The 15,127-nt window shown below is 38.8% G+C and overlaps 1 protein-coding gene across 1 annotated transcript in view; it reads left to right on the forward strand.

Moving 5' to 3' along the window:
- The window catches only part of LOC127438460 (E3 ubiquitin-protein ligase RNF123-like), a 202,867-nt gene that overhangs the window by 16,872 nt on the left and 170,868 nt on the right, over window positions 1-15,127 (forward strand). Inside the window, exons 13-21 of the mRNA XM_051694070.1 lie at window positions 8-133; window positions 290-382; window positions 3,198-3,271; window positions 4,277-4,394; window positions 5,527-5,626; window positions 5,726-5,787; window positions 6,754-6,825; window positions 7,450-7,570; window positions 9,139-9,240. Of these exons, the coding sequence (XP_051550030.1) occupies window positions 8-133; window positions 290-382; window positions 3,198-3,271; window positions 4,277-4,394; window positions 5,527-5,626; window positions 5,726-5,787; window positions 6,754-6,825; window positions 7,450-7,570; window positions 9,139-9,240 (868 nt within the window). The remainder of the gene's footprint in view (window positions 1-7; window positions 134-289; window positions 383-3,197; window positions 3,272-4,276; window positions 4,395-5,526; window positions 5,627-5,725; window positions 5,788-6,753; window positions 6,826-7,449; window positions 7,571-9,138; window positions 9,241-15,127) is intronic.

A 15,127-nucleotide genomic window follows, 5' to 3' on the forward strand; every position in this document is an offset into this window, starting at 1 on the left:
TTGACAGTGTAAAGTCTACTTGGTGGAAGATGTGCTGATGAACTTCCTGTTGGGTATTCTGGAGGGGGGCGGATCGGTGGACGAACATCCACTTATACAACAACTGTTGGACCTTTTCTGGCTTCTCATGGAGGTAAAGAGAAAAAAGCCTCAATTTAAAGGGATAGTTCACCCAAAAATGAAAATTCTGTCATCATTTACTCACCCTCATGTGGTTTCAAATCTGTATGACTTTCTTTCTTCTGTGGAACACAAAAGGAGATGTTTTGTGATTTCTCTTTTCATGCAGGACTACGAGGTTAATGAGTGTTTGAAGCAGCTGATGATGTCACTGCTGAGAGCGTATCGTTTCTCTCCCATCATCCCTGACCTGGGCTTTCAGGTGACAAACTCTTTTGCCGTTCATTACTACTGCTGTACATATTGTAACTACATGTGTGTGCAGTCAGTCACCTATATCTGAGTTGTGTGGCATAGTGGTTGTGCAGTGACCTTGGCTATTAACCAAAAGGTTGTAGGTTCAATCCCCACGAGTGTTGATCCATGAACTATCAGCATTTTGCCTTTGATTAATTAGCAAAATGAGAAATTTGTAAATTAGCATAGCAATGTAAATAGACCTGGTTCCCATTCTTCATACGTTGCTTCAAGGAATATTCTGGGTTCAATATAAAATAAGCTCAGTGGACTGCATTTGTGGCATAGTGTTGATTACCAAAAAAATTAATTTCAACTGGTCTCTCTCTTTTTTTTTTTTTTTTTAAAAAGGCAAAAATCTGGGTTATAGTGAGTAATTACATTGGAAGTGAATGGCGCCAATCCATTAACGTTAAAATACTAACTGTTTCAAAAGTATAGCCACAAGACATAAACAATATTCGTGGAGACCATGGGGGAGCCAGCTGTGCTGTCGAGCGAGCTGGAGACCATGGGGGAACCATCATGTGACTAGGAGACCAGGGAGGTGACCTTGGATGACCAGGAGACTGGGGCGGCGACGTCAGGCGACCAGGAGACCAGGGAGCCGCCATTGGGTGAGCAGGAGACCAGGGGCCTCACTCTTGGATGACCAGGAGACCACACGGATCCGTCGGATGACAGTGAGACCACGGGGGATCCGGCGGACGACCGTGAGAGCACGGGGGATCCGGTGGACGTTCAGGAGACCACGGGGGCGCCGGTGGAGACCCAGGTATAGGTAATGGACCTGGGGACCGAGGAGGTCAGGAGGTCAGATCAGGATACCACAGTGGATCTGGCACACCAGGGGAGTTGGAAGAGCGCAAATGCAAGGTCAAGGAGACAATCATCATGGGAAACAGGAAAAAGGGCAGGACTTCCAAATAAAAAAACACAAGAAACCTAGTGCCCTCTGCTGGACGCTAACGTGTTAAAGTCGCACTGAAGAGCCTTGACGAGCACTGTTCAATTTGCCGTTTTGACGTATTTCCTACTGAAACAGGAATCGGGGGCAGGACACGTCGAACGACTCGTCCCATTTTTAAAAATAGCCAAATAGGCTTTAGTATACAGCCACACTCACTCACTCACATTTCCACCATTCTGCTCATGTCGCTTACTTGAGAAAGCGATTTCAATACCGGCCAGCTTTTCTAAAGTTTTGAGAAGCGAATGATCAAACTATCATCATTACTACATAACCAGCCCACAAACGCACACAGCACATCGCGGTCTTTGTTTACAATGAGGCGGGAGCCGTTGTGTCAATACAGATGAATGAGAAACAAGCCAGTAAAAAACAATATATCCATTTTTGAATCACAATACACCAAACATACTGAATAAAGAACACGCTCTCGAACAGTACATCCAAGAAATCTCCAGCTGCACAAAAAAGTATAAATAAACTCCAGCCACTTGTCCTCGCAACACAAACGCAAATTCGCCGATATTCCTGCTTCTTCGAAGTGTAAAAATTCAAGCAGATTGGCACGCAACCAGGGTAGTTTGGGGACAGGGAAGAGGGTTTGGGGAGGGGAGCAACATAAAATACACTTTCTCGCCATGTTGTTTGCTAATTGCTGCGATCGTTTCATGTGAATGACGGAGGCTGGATGGGAGGGGATGAAAGATGTCTGGCTATTGGTCAGACTTATAGCTTAGCCCTCGGCCAGTACATACGTCAGCGGAGAAGAGAATTCGTTTCAAGTTGCAAGTTATTGTTTTTGATAAAAAATGAAGAGGGCAAGCCATTAAAAAAATAAAGTAAATGGTGCACGAATAAATAGTTTATAACAAAAAAAGCAACATCCAACATTTATGTTAACTTTAAACAGAAATCCAGATAAATTCAGCATCAGCCAGAGCTTTTCACTTCAACAGTCTGATGCACTACAAAATTGAACATACATTTTAAAGGCCCCATGAAATGGCAATGACAAGCTCGGTTTTCCTTCCTGAGTTGACATATTTCCTACTGAAGCAATGGCCTTTAGTTTGTGCCACAGCATTGAACCAAGGTTTGCTATTTGTTATTGCAAGTCAAAAATGGGAGGGACATTCTAATTCTAGAGAGCATTTTATTTACGTTTTCGTTTTAGATTTCATTACATGTAGCTTGTTATTTACTGAAATGGCGTATTCACAACGCAAATAGCGCATTGACTTGTGAGTTACTCAGTATAAATTTCACCTGTTTCACATTCGCTTCATTGTCTGTGCTGATGTAAATTGTAATATTACATTTATGTTGTGGATATAGGGATTAATATTACACAAATAGATGCGTTTGAGTGAGGATATTAACACGTTAGTAAAGTTAATTGTACAAGTGTTCAGTCTTTTAATCCTGAACATGTCTTTTAATCCTCAGCATACTATAACTGGATTATTTGAATCAAATCTGGCTAGATTTGTCTTTCTTTAAAAATAAATAAAGGAAAAAACATTGTTATTGCATGGTTAATAACTTGCAGTATTTGTTTGTCATCATATTTTTGTCAACAGTATGTTCTATTTAAGAATGTTTGGTTATCGTCATGATGCATCTTTTTCATCTCGTCTTCGTTATCGTTGGCAAAATCCAAAAACCCTTTGTCAAAGAACATTTACATCAGTGATTTTGTTGACGAGACTAACATTGCACAAAACAAACATACAAAGCTTTTGTGGTGAAACTGAAAATTTTTGACGTTATTTTTTTATTCTGACATTTTTTTTCTCTCTGCGTCTCCTAGATTCATTACCTCCGTTTGACCACAGCAATCCTGCGTCATGAGAAGTCCAGGAAATACCTGCTGAGCAACGTTCTATATCCTCTTTTTTTTTTTATGATGTTAAAACTGTAGCAGTGTTTCATGATATGACAGATGGATGGATGGACGAATGGACTCCCTAACGAAAATCGAGAGTTCGGCAAACTTGCCGCAAATTCGGCACTTATAATTTTCACATGCAAATTGTCCATTGTTGCCAAAGGTTTGCTGGAGGTTCAATACTACCGGTGAAGAGCTGCAAACTTCTGGCAAACATTTGCGGCGAATCAAAAGCTAATTTGCATGTGAAAATAACGAGCAGTAAATTTGCGGCAAGTTTGTTGCAAGTTTCTGTTTTATTGTAAGCGCAGACAAAAATTTTGCTAAAGCTTCTTTCATTAAAAACCTCTCTTTTCTGAGCCACTTTTTAGCAACTGTTTTCAAGGTGAATTTTAGTGGGTGTATGGAGTTTCTTTCAATCCTTACAAAAAATCGAAACCAGCCGCAAACTTGCCACAAATTTACTGCAAAATTGGCGCAAGTTAATTTCACATGCAAATGAGCTTGTGATTCGCAACAAATGTTTGCCAGAAGTTTGCAGCTCTTCACCGGTAGTGGCGAAACTCCAGAAAACCTTTGGCAACAATGGACAATTTGCTGCAAGTTTGCCGCAAAGCTAATTTGCATGTGAAAATTACCAGTGGCGAATTTGCAGCAAGTTTGCGGCAAATTTGTCATGAACTCTCGATTTTTGTAAGGGAAGCTCACACAGGTGTCCTTCATAACATTAACTATGGATATATTCCACTCATGTTTGATAAACAGATAGTATCAAAATACAATTTGTCTTAACTGACAAGTGTACTTGTGCTATCTTTCTTTAAAATAAATGCCACTTTATTTGATATTTTGTTATCTAATGCAATTACTTCATCCATATTTATGTTTGTAGTGTCCAAATGCTGTTTTGGACCACTTAAGATAGATAGATAGAATAGATAAGGAATGAATGCAGTGGATTTGTAGAGTTTTTCTGTATTTTTAGTCCTTAACAGTGTCACATTTGACGTGCTGCGGTCTGTGGTCTTCTTCTACATCAAGACTCCTCTGAGGGTGAAGGAAGCCGGGCTAGAGGAGCTCATACCAACCACATGGTGGCCAACACGTATTGACAAAGAGGTCAGGGATGTCCGGAAACTGACTGATTTAGTGCAACGCTTGTTGCTTAATCACAGTAGAAGAAAGTATATCTAATTAATGTTTATTTTCAGATATATGACTCAAATCAAGGTTTGTCAGTGCAGTTATGATAAATCATCAGCATTAAAAGAGCAGATTGAGGAGTTTAATTGTGTAATTTTAAATGAATTTCAACAGGAATTTTAGATACATTTCAAAATGTCATCTAGCAATATTTTTTAACAGCATTTATATATCTTGGTTAAAGGAATACTTTGCCAAAAAATGACAATTCTGTCATCATTTACTCACCTTCATGCCATCCCAGATGTGTATGACTTTCTTTCTTCTGCTGAACACAAATGAAGATTTTTTTGAAGAACATTTCAGCTCTGTAGGTCCATACAATGCTAGTGAATGGTGACCAAAACTTTGAAGAAGCCTTTATTTTTGTCACACATTATACATTTTGCACATATACAGTGAAATTATTTTTTTTCGCATATCCCAGCTAAGCTGGGGTCAGAGCGTAGGGTCAGCCATGATACGGCACCCCTCAAGCAGATTGGGCCAAGAGTGGCATCTTGGCAGTGCTGGGGCTTGAACCCCAGACCTTCTGGTCAGTAACCCAGAGCCTTAACAGCTGAGCCACCACTGCCCCAAAAAGCTCCAAAAAGCTCCAAAGGCATCATAAAAGTAATCCGTAAGACTCCAGTGGTTTAATCCAAGTGGTTTTGGGTGAGAACAGACCAAAGTGGCATGAGGGTGAGTAATGATGAGAGAATTTACATTTTTGTTGAAAATTTGCTGCATATGTAGGCAATTTGCCACATTAATAGTGTGCATGGTTCACGTTTATTAGCATTTGACACCTTCAAATGTGGCTCATTCAATCAGAATTTAGAGTCAGAACTCTCCGTTTAGTTACAATTATTTATGACAAGATATAATTATAATATGATTGCAATCTGTATTATTAAGCTTTATAAATAACTTTTAGGTATGGGCTTCACAGAAAGTTTTACCAGAAAGTTTCTCGTCAAACAAACAGTGAACTATGTTTGAACTGACCCCTCATATAAGCGACAAAGTGACAAATAATTCTTGGCTTTCTCACCCAATGTGTGTTCAGGGCAAAGACGAGAGAGACACTCGCGAGGAGACGGCAGATGAGAGGCTGAGACGTCGAGCGTACGAGCGTGGCTGTCACAGGCTCAAAAAGAGGATTGAGGGTATATTATACACACACACACACACACACACACACACACACACAACATCAAATCTGCAACCCTGTCTAGCATCGTGACACTCAGTATTTGTCTGTTTAGTTGTGGAGGAGTTACAGGTTCAGATCCTCAGGCTGATGCTAAACAACAAAGACAAAGGGACGGTACGTTGATCTGTGTTTTCCTCACAGCTGAACTTCTCTAATGTGTTTCATCTCCCTATTTTCAAAGATGCCTATTTTAAATGTATATATTCAGTTTTATATCCTAAATCTTAGAGGGCTTGTTCGCCCAAAAGTGGAAAGTCCATCCACTCAATGCCATCATTTACTTACCATCATGTCATTCCAAACCTGTTTGAGTTTGATTTTTTCTGTGGAACACAAAAGGAGAAAGGTTGAAGTATGTTCTGGCCGCTCTTTTTTTTCATATAATGACAGTGAATTGCGATCTGGGCTGTCGAGTTCCAAAACGAGTTCCAAAACAACCATAAAAGTGTCTTAAAAGTAGTCAAGACGACTCGTACACTATACTCCAAGTCTTCTAAAGCCATTTGATAACTTTGTGTGAGGAACAGACTAAAATGTACGTTATTATTCCCTTAAAAATCTTGATATCCGTGGTACACTTCCGCATCCATTCAAACATCGAACGTTTAGAAGCAATATGCTAGGTCTGACGTTAGTGCAGTCATGTGACCGATCACGATGCAACAAGTTTGAATATGCAGAAGTGCCAATGAGATTTCAGAGCTTCGGCGGATGGCAGTGAATTTTCAGTGAATAACAATAAAATGTCATACGGCTTCAGAAGACTCGTATGGACTACTTTTATGAAAGTTATGATGCTTTTTTGTTATTTTAGAGCTTTATAGCCTGGTCACCATTCACTTTTGTTGCACGGAAAAGAACACTATGGACATTCTTCAACATTTCTGTTTTTATGTTCTATGGGAGAAAAAAGGTCCTATGGCTTTAGAATGTCATGAGTGTGAGTAGATGATGACCGAATTTTCCTTTTTGGGTGAACTAATTGTTTAATACCCTATAAAGAGACATTAAATGTGCTTCTTTATTGCTGTTTGTGGCATTTGTTTTTAGCTTGATCAAATGGGATTTCTCTGTCCATAGGGAGAGGCATCCCGATACATTTTCCTGAACAAATTTCGCAAGTTCCTTCAAGAGAACGCCAGCAACCGAGGGGTAAGACAAAGATCATGCCGAACAGCTCACGTAAAATCAGTCTTTTCATATATGTTCACGACTGGAAAAATGTGGTGGCATCTTATGTTTAATTTAATTTAAATTACTATTTAATTCTTTTTTTTTTTTTATTAAAAAGGTTTTAATTAATTAAGAATTAAAATACGCTGGTGTCATGATATGAGAAAAAAATATGATTAGTTGAGAAATCTGATGTGCTCTAATATTTCATTTTGGCATTGAGTTTTAAATATTTAAGTAATATTACATGAGCAAGAGTCCTGTTATACTTAATATCATCATGGCTGTGATTCAGCTGTTATTCGATAATAACAGCACGGTTGTGAGTGTGATATTGCTTTTTAAAAGTTAATATAGAGTACTTAAAGTTTTAGACACAACATGGCCAGTTATTTTGTCTGTTTTTGCTTCGCTATCAAGAATAGTTCTAAACTCACTCGGAATTAACTGTTGTATGAAACAAATGAATGAATATGGGCATTTCTGATAACATGGCCAGTTATTGGATTGTTGCAGTCATTTCTTCAGTAATCAGTGAGGGTTTTTGGATGGTATGATATTGCCGCACACATGATGTGAAAGTAATAATGTTTGTGTGTTCAGAACCCCACAGTGTTGTGTCCACCGGAATACATGGTGTGTTTCTTACACCGGCTCATCACGGCCATCAGGAGCTACTGGGATGAAGGCAAAAGGAAAAGTCCAGGATCAATCAGCAGTGAAGGTGCGAAACACACATACACGGATATAAATTGTGTGAAAAATGTCCCACAGACTTAAATTGAAGGTGGACCCGAGCCGCATCTACAGACCAAAATATCATAGAGACTTGGGGGTGGACTCTTAAAAACTGCATGGCAACTTTCTGGCGAAATCATTTACTCACCTTCATGTCATCCCAAATGTATATGACTTTCTTTCTTGTGCTAAACGCAAACTAAAATCTTAGAATAATATTTCAGCTCTGTCAGTCCTCACAATGCAAGTGAATGGGTACCAATATTCTGAACCTCCAAAAGTACATAAAGGAAGCATAATTTTTTTTTTTTAATAATTTTTAGTTTTTTTATCACACATTATACATTTTGCACATATACTGTGAAATTCTTTTTTTCACATATGCAGGGTCAGCCATGATATGGCGCCCCTGGAGCAGATAGTGCCAAGGGCCTTGCTCAAGGGCCCAACAGTGGCATCTTGGCAGTGCTGGGGCTTGGAACCCCTAACTTTCTGATCAGTAACCCAGAGCCTTAACCACTGAGCCGCCACTGCCCCTAGTTTTCGCATATTCCAGCCAAGTTGGGGTCAGAAAGCAGGGTCAGCCATGAAACGGCACCTCTGGAGCAGATGGGGTCAAGGGCCTTGCTCAAGGGCCCAACAGTGGCATCATGGCGGTGCTGGGGCTTTAACCCCTGGCCATCTAGTCAGGAACCCAGAGCCTTAACCGCCAAGCCACCACTGCCCTTTAACCGCTTTAGAAGCGACATGATAGGTGTGGGTGAGAAACAGATCAATATTTAAGTCCTTTTTTACTATGACATCTCCGCTTTCACTTTCACATCCTTCATGCATATCACCACCTACTGGGCAGGGAAGGTAATTTATAGTTAAAAAGGACTTAATTATTGATCTGTTTCTAACTCATACCTATCTATCACTTCTGAAGATATGGATTTAACCACTGATGTCTTATGGTTTACTTTTATGCTGCCTTTATGTGCTTTGTGGAGCTACAAAAGTTTGGTAACCATTCACTTGCATTATGAGGACCCATAGAGCTGAAATATTCTTCTAAAATTGAGTAAATGATGAGAACATTTTCATTTTTGGGTGAACTATCCCTTTAAATTGTAATTGCTAAGAAAGCTTAGCTGTATAAATTGTTTTAAAATCTATTTATGTTTAGTTGTTGCTTGCGCAGAATGAATAGTTTGTAAAACCGTTAGTGAACAATTAACATATTGAAATATGTTAATTGTTCACTAACGGTTTTACAAACTATTCATTCTGCGCATGTTTCTTAAATTGCTTCCATTGTTTTTTATTTAAATGTAAGGTTTATATTTTATATACACTTCTCCCAAGCCCTTAGAAAATTTGGCCCTCATATTTATAGGAATGCAAGTGTGTTTCTTGTCAGTTTTGTGTTTTTAACTGATTTATTTCTATTCTATTATATTGAATGTAGAGTAAACTTGGCAGCAGTAATGTTGTCAAAGAGCTCTCTGGAATGAGTTCAGTATTTTTCATATTTATAAGACCTTGTATACATTCTGTTTGTGTTTTTTTCAGATGCCTATGTGCCCCCTCAACTCTTCTACAATGGGAAGGTTGATTACTTTGACCTTCAACGGTTGGGAGGACTTCTCTCGCATTTGAAGAAAACTCTCAAAGGTTTGTAAAAAGCGCAACAAAACTATTTCTCTGTTTTGATTTGTTGTTTTTTTTTCACTGTGTGCAATTGCACTAAAGACCACCAGAGGGACTAGAAGGTCAGTTTGTTTTAAGGGTGTTTCACTGTTACTAGCGGCAGAGAATATGCAATTCACTGAGGTCTGTTCTCTAAAGGCAATGAATAAAACTTTCCTCTATTATTCGACAACAAAATGAAATACTTGTTTTGCTTAGTTATTTTTCAAAAGTTATTTTGAAAGCTTTTATTCCTAGACACAAAATGAGATGTGTGCTCTCATATCGATGTAACCATTATGTTTGTTTTGCATTGCAACTTTTGACATTTTGCTGTTGATCTTCACAAAGCTCTTGAATGGTTTGAATCGATCAACCTTATACAGTTGTGCTCAAAAGTTTGCATACCCTGGCAGAAATTGTGAAATTTTGGCATTGATTTTGAAAATATGACTGATCATGCAAAAAAACTGTCTTTTATTTAAGGATAGTGATCATATGAAGCCATTTATTATCACATAGTTGTTTGGCTCCTTTTTAAGTCATAATGATAACTGAAATCACCCAAATGGCCCTGATCAAAAGTTTACATACCCTTGAATGTTTGGCCTTGTTACAGACACACAAGGTGACACACACAGGTTTAAATGGCAATTAAAGGTTAATTTCCCACACCTGTGGCTTTTTAAATTGCAATTAGTGTCTGTGTATAAATAGTCAATGAGTTTGTTAGCTCTCACGTGGATGCACTGAACAGGCTAGATACTGAGCCATGGGGAGCAGAAAAGAACCATCAAAAGACCTGCGTAACAAGGTAATGGAACTATATAAAGATGGAAAAGGATATAAAAAGATATCCAAAGCCTTGAAAATGCCAGTCAGTACTGTTCAATCACTTATTAAGAAGTGGAAAATTCAGGGATCTCTTGATACCAAGCCAAGGTCAGGTAGACCAAGAAAGATTTCAGCCACATCTGCCAGAAGAATTGTTCGGGATACAAAGAAAAACCCACAGGTAACCTCAGGAGGAATACAGGCTGATCTGGAAAAAGATGGTGTGGTTGTTTCAAGGAGCACAACACGACAATACTTGAACAAAAATGAGCTGCATGGACAAGTTACCAGAAAGAAGCCTTTACTGCACCAATGCCACAAAAAAGCCCAGTTACAATATGCCCGACAACACCTTGACACAACTCGCAGCTTCTGGCCCACTGTAATTTGGAGTGACGAGACAGAAATAGAGGTTTATGGTCACAACTATAAGCGCTATGTTTGGAGAGGGGTTAACAAGGCCTATAGTGAAAAGAATACCATCCCCAATGTGAAGCATGGTGGTGGCTCACTGATGTTTTGGGGGTGTGTGAGCTCTAAAGGCACGGGGAATCTTGTGAAAATTGATGGCAAAATGAATGCAGCATGTTATCAGAAAATACTGGCAGACAATTTGCATTCTTCTGCACGAAAGCTGCGCATGGGACGCTCTTGGACTTTCCAGCACAACAATGACCCTAAACACAAGGCCAAGTTGACCCTCCAGTGGTTACAGCAGAAAAAGGTGAAGGTTCTGGAGTGGCCGTCACAGTCTCCTGACCTTAATATCATTGAGCCACTCTGGGGAGATCTCAAACGTGCGGTTCATGCAAGACGACCAAAGACTTTGCATGACCTGGAGGCATTTTGCCAACACAAATGGGCAGCTATACCACCTGCAAGAATCTGGGGCCTCATAGACAACTATTACAAAAGACTGCACACTGTCATTGATGCTAAAGGGGGCAATACACAGTATAAAGAACTAAGGGTATGCAGACTTTTGAACAGGGGTCATTTAATTTTTTTCTTTGTTGCCATGTTTTGTTTTATGATTGTGCCATTCTGTTATAACCTACAGCTGAATATGAATCCCATAAGAAATAAAAGAAATGTGTTTTGCCTGCTCACTCATGTTTTCTTAAAAATGGTACATATATTTCCAAATCTCCAAGGGTATACAAACTTTTGAGCACAACTGTAAATTAGATTTAAATTAAGACGGAATGAATTTTACTTAACGCTCATGGTGTTTTTTTACATTTCTAATTTAGTTTCAGACTGATTTATTAACCAAGGTTTTATTTTGATTTGTGGCATCATTTAAATTTCTGAAATGATGGGATAAAATGTATGCTGGCGTCGTTCAGAAAAAGGCATTGATTTCCCTCAAGGCAGTTTTACATGCTACAAATATATATTTTCTAACACCACGAAAAACACACAGAGAGAAAGAGGGTGAATGGAGGAAGAGGTGGAGAGTTGTGGCTTTTAAGTGATTTTTTTTTTTTTACATTTTTTATGCATTTTGGCAGACGCTTTGGATAAAAGCGACTTACAGTGCCGTTATTATAGGGACAATCCCCCTGGAGCAAACTGGAGTTAAGTGCCTTGCTCAATGACACAATGGTGGTGGTTGTGGGGATTGAACCAACAACTTTCTGCTTACCAGTTCAGTGCTTTTGTCCACTACACCACCACCACTCCATGATGATCAAGTGATGATGTGGTGTCGTTTTTTTTGCATTGGGTGATTTTGCTTTGTCTAATATGTTTTTGAGCCAGATATGGTGAGTTCGCCACCAGTGTTTTCGCCATATTTCCGAGAATGCACTGAGGTAGAGAGTGGCTCATTCTTTGGAGCTGTATCAGTCAATCTCAGTTCAACATGATCATCAAAAATCGACATGCTGGTTCTGAATTTTCATGTACCCTGAAATCGACCCCATTCTGCCGAATTACTGAAGAGCACATTGCGCGAGCAACCTCCGAGACACTGGTTCTGGTCCCCTGGAAACCAGGAAGCAATTTTGCTCTCATAAACAATGGTGAGCGCAATTCAGAGGTCGTATATTCACTCTGAAATTGCACTTTTACTCCACCGACGGTTAGGGCTAGGTTAGGGTTAATTAAGTTAGGAAATAGAATACATTTTTAAAAACAGATAAACATCTTTATTAATTCTGGCAACACATGGTGCAATTGCACCATTAACAACTAAAAATACAACTCGCTTTTGGCGCCACTCTGTGGACATTTCACCTGGTGCACACACAATCAATAACAGTTCCAGCTTCCGCCACTGTGGGCAGTGGTTTGAATTTCGGTAAGCACAGACCGATTTCAGCAACAAAACTTTCGACCTTTTGTCGGCAGATTGACAGTGCGATCAGTCTGCTCAATTATGGCATTAAACTTGAACGTACTATTACACAAAGTACAACTAATAAACCTATAAAACACATTTGTTTATGTAACCAAAGCGATGAACAGTGGCATTTAACCAAAAATGATGCTACAATAAAGAAACAATAACAATAACAGAGACATGAATTAGTGAAATGCAAAAGCGCTAACCATACCACATACTAAAAACAGTACTATTTTGGACACCATATTTTTATGTTTTGCATTTAGATTTAATCTGTACCTTTAAGTGTTAAATATATACTTTAACGTTGTAATTTAAGTCTTATGAATATTAAGGACACAACAGTTCTTGGTTCATTTCAAATCTCGCACAGTGTAATAATGCCTTACGATTCAGTAAGTGAGTGAGATGTTAATTTGCTAACCACTTCAGTGTGGATTCAGTGAGCTCATTTAATAAAATATTCTTTAGACTAATTTAGTCGGATAACATGCGAGTTTTGTGAGTATTTTTGACCAGTTCATTGAAAGAACTGGCTCACAAGAGTAATTTGTTCATGCATCGATCGGACTACACTGTTCGCACCTTATGTTTATTTTTGCACATCTCTGTTGAAAAAAAGGCCAGATCAAATATCTAAAATAATTTCACAGGAAATAGGCAGCTATCCAGGTAACTTTGACATGCTAAATGTACTATGATTTAGGACACACTCATCCTAATCTGGCATGCTGTACAGATCGGATTGTATGCAAATTGCGAATCAACCTGGGATTCGCTCTTTGTAATAAAATGGTTCTTCGATTGTTTTTGTGTATGTGTGACATGTGTTTCCATTGGTGGAGGCATAACTCCACCAAGGTTTGAATTTCATTAATTCTCATTTACTCTGTCTTTTGTACCTTCAAACTCTCTCATCTCCCTCTGGGATTCCTGTTCTCTGGCCTTGTTTGATTAAATGCTGATGATTAAATTGTTCCTGTTCCTGTATCATCTTCCTGCTGATTCTGCTCAAAACATCTTCAGCAGGCATGCTTCTGGAGCTGATTAAACTTGTTTTGATGCTTTTTCCAGAAAACTCGTATTTGAAAGGGATGAGTGAAGAATGGCAGACATTTGTAGCATTCTTATTTTGTCTACATGACTGTTTAGTGTCAGCGTACATCAGTAGCTGGGTTTCCATCTACATATTTTTATGCAAATTTTTGGATGGATACACCAAGATGTTAATATAATATCCAAATGCGCATAAAAAACGTATACGCTCACTTGAGGTGGATATTTTTTTTTACCTAGTAAGAAGACGTGCACAAAACTACGATGGAAGTGCATTTACAAAATAAATTCACATGACAAAGGAAAATCAAATTCACAGTATTCGACTAGTGTTTTTACTAGTCGAATATTTAAAGCTAAATGAGTACTTGATTAATCGAGTACTGGTGCACATCCCTTTGTTTCCTCAAAACTTGTCTTTGAAATGGATGAGTGAAGAATGGCAAACATTTACATCATTCTTATTTTGTCAACATGACTGTCTGGCATCAGTGAACATCAGTGGCTGGGTTTCCATCCACATATTTTTATGAACATTTTTGGATGGAAACACCAAGGTTTAAAACACTTATATGCTCGCTTGAGGTGGATCATTTGTTTTATCCGGTAAGAAGACGTGCGCAAACTACGATGGAAATACATTTTCCAAATAAATTTATGCCACAAAGGAAAATCTAATTGCAATATTCGACTTTTGTTTTTACCAGTCATATATTTAAAACTGAACGAGTACTTGATTAATAGTTTACTGGTGCACATCTCTAGCGCATTTTGACATATTTTTTTAGGCAAATTAAAAGATGCTTTTTTACCCGATAAGTGTATATTAGAGTATACCCAAATCCCAAAACTGTTGGATGTTTTCGTTCCCAGCTATTAGGCATCTGCCGCCAGTTGCTAGCAAACATGAAGTTCGTGAGAGTGTTTTGTCTACACTCTCTAAACCACAATTAATTTATTACTATTAATAAAAGAGCCACAGTGGCTTCACCAGTGGCTTCAACTTTCATTTCCATTTCTATTTTGCGTCAAGTTCCAAGTCAAGCCAGGCAAGTCCAAGTCAAGTCCTAAGTCCTCAACTTTAAGCGTCAAGTCTTAAACAAGTCATTAGTGCTCTTTGCCAAAATTAGTGTCAGAATATTCATTACTATAGTAATTACACCCTCCACAGAATCAGCACGTTTTAGCACAATGTGTGGATTTTTCAGATGACCCCTCATCCACCGTAGGCAAAATGTCCTTCTTAATGTTAAATTAATGATCTGGAATCACAAGTCTTCTTTGATTATGTAGAGTCGAGTTGTAAGTCATCAAATCTGTGACTCTTGTCCAAGTCAAGTCCAAATCATGTGACTCAAGTCCACAACCCTGTAAATAAACAGTTTAGAATGTTAGTTTCGACGTGTCCAGTGTAGACAGCCTCAAGCCATTGCGGCGTGCGCGGTGTAGACAGGGTGTGTGACTCCAATGGTTTAATCCGTCTTCTTAAGCAATCCAATCAGTTTTGGTACAGTACGGACCAAAATATAACTTCTTTTTCACTATAAATCTTGACATCAGCAGTCTCCTTGGCGATCATGATTTCAAGCTTGATTACACTTCTTAGCGCCATCTAGCGCTCTGTGCATGCGT

The sequence above is a fragment of the Myxocyprinus asiaticus genome, chromosome 49 (genome assembly GCF_019703515.2).
Source record: "Myxocyprinus asiaticus isolate MX2 ecotype Aquarium Trade chromosome 49, UBuf_Myxa_2, whole genome shotgun sequence".
Classification (NCBI taxonomy): Eukaryota; Metazoa; Chordata; class Actinopteri; order Cypriniformes; family Catostomidae; genus Myxocyprinus; species Myxocyprinus asiaticus.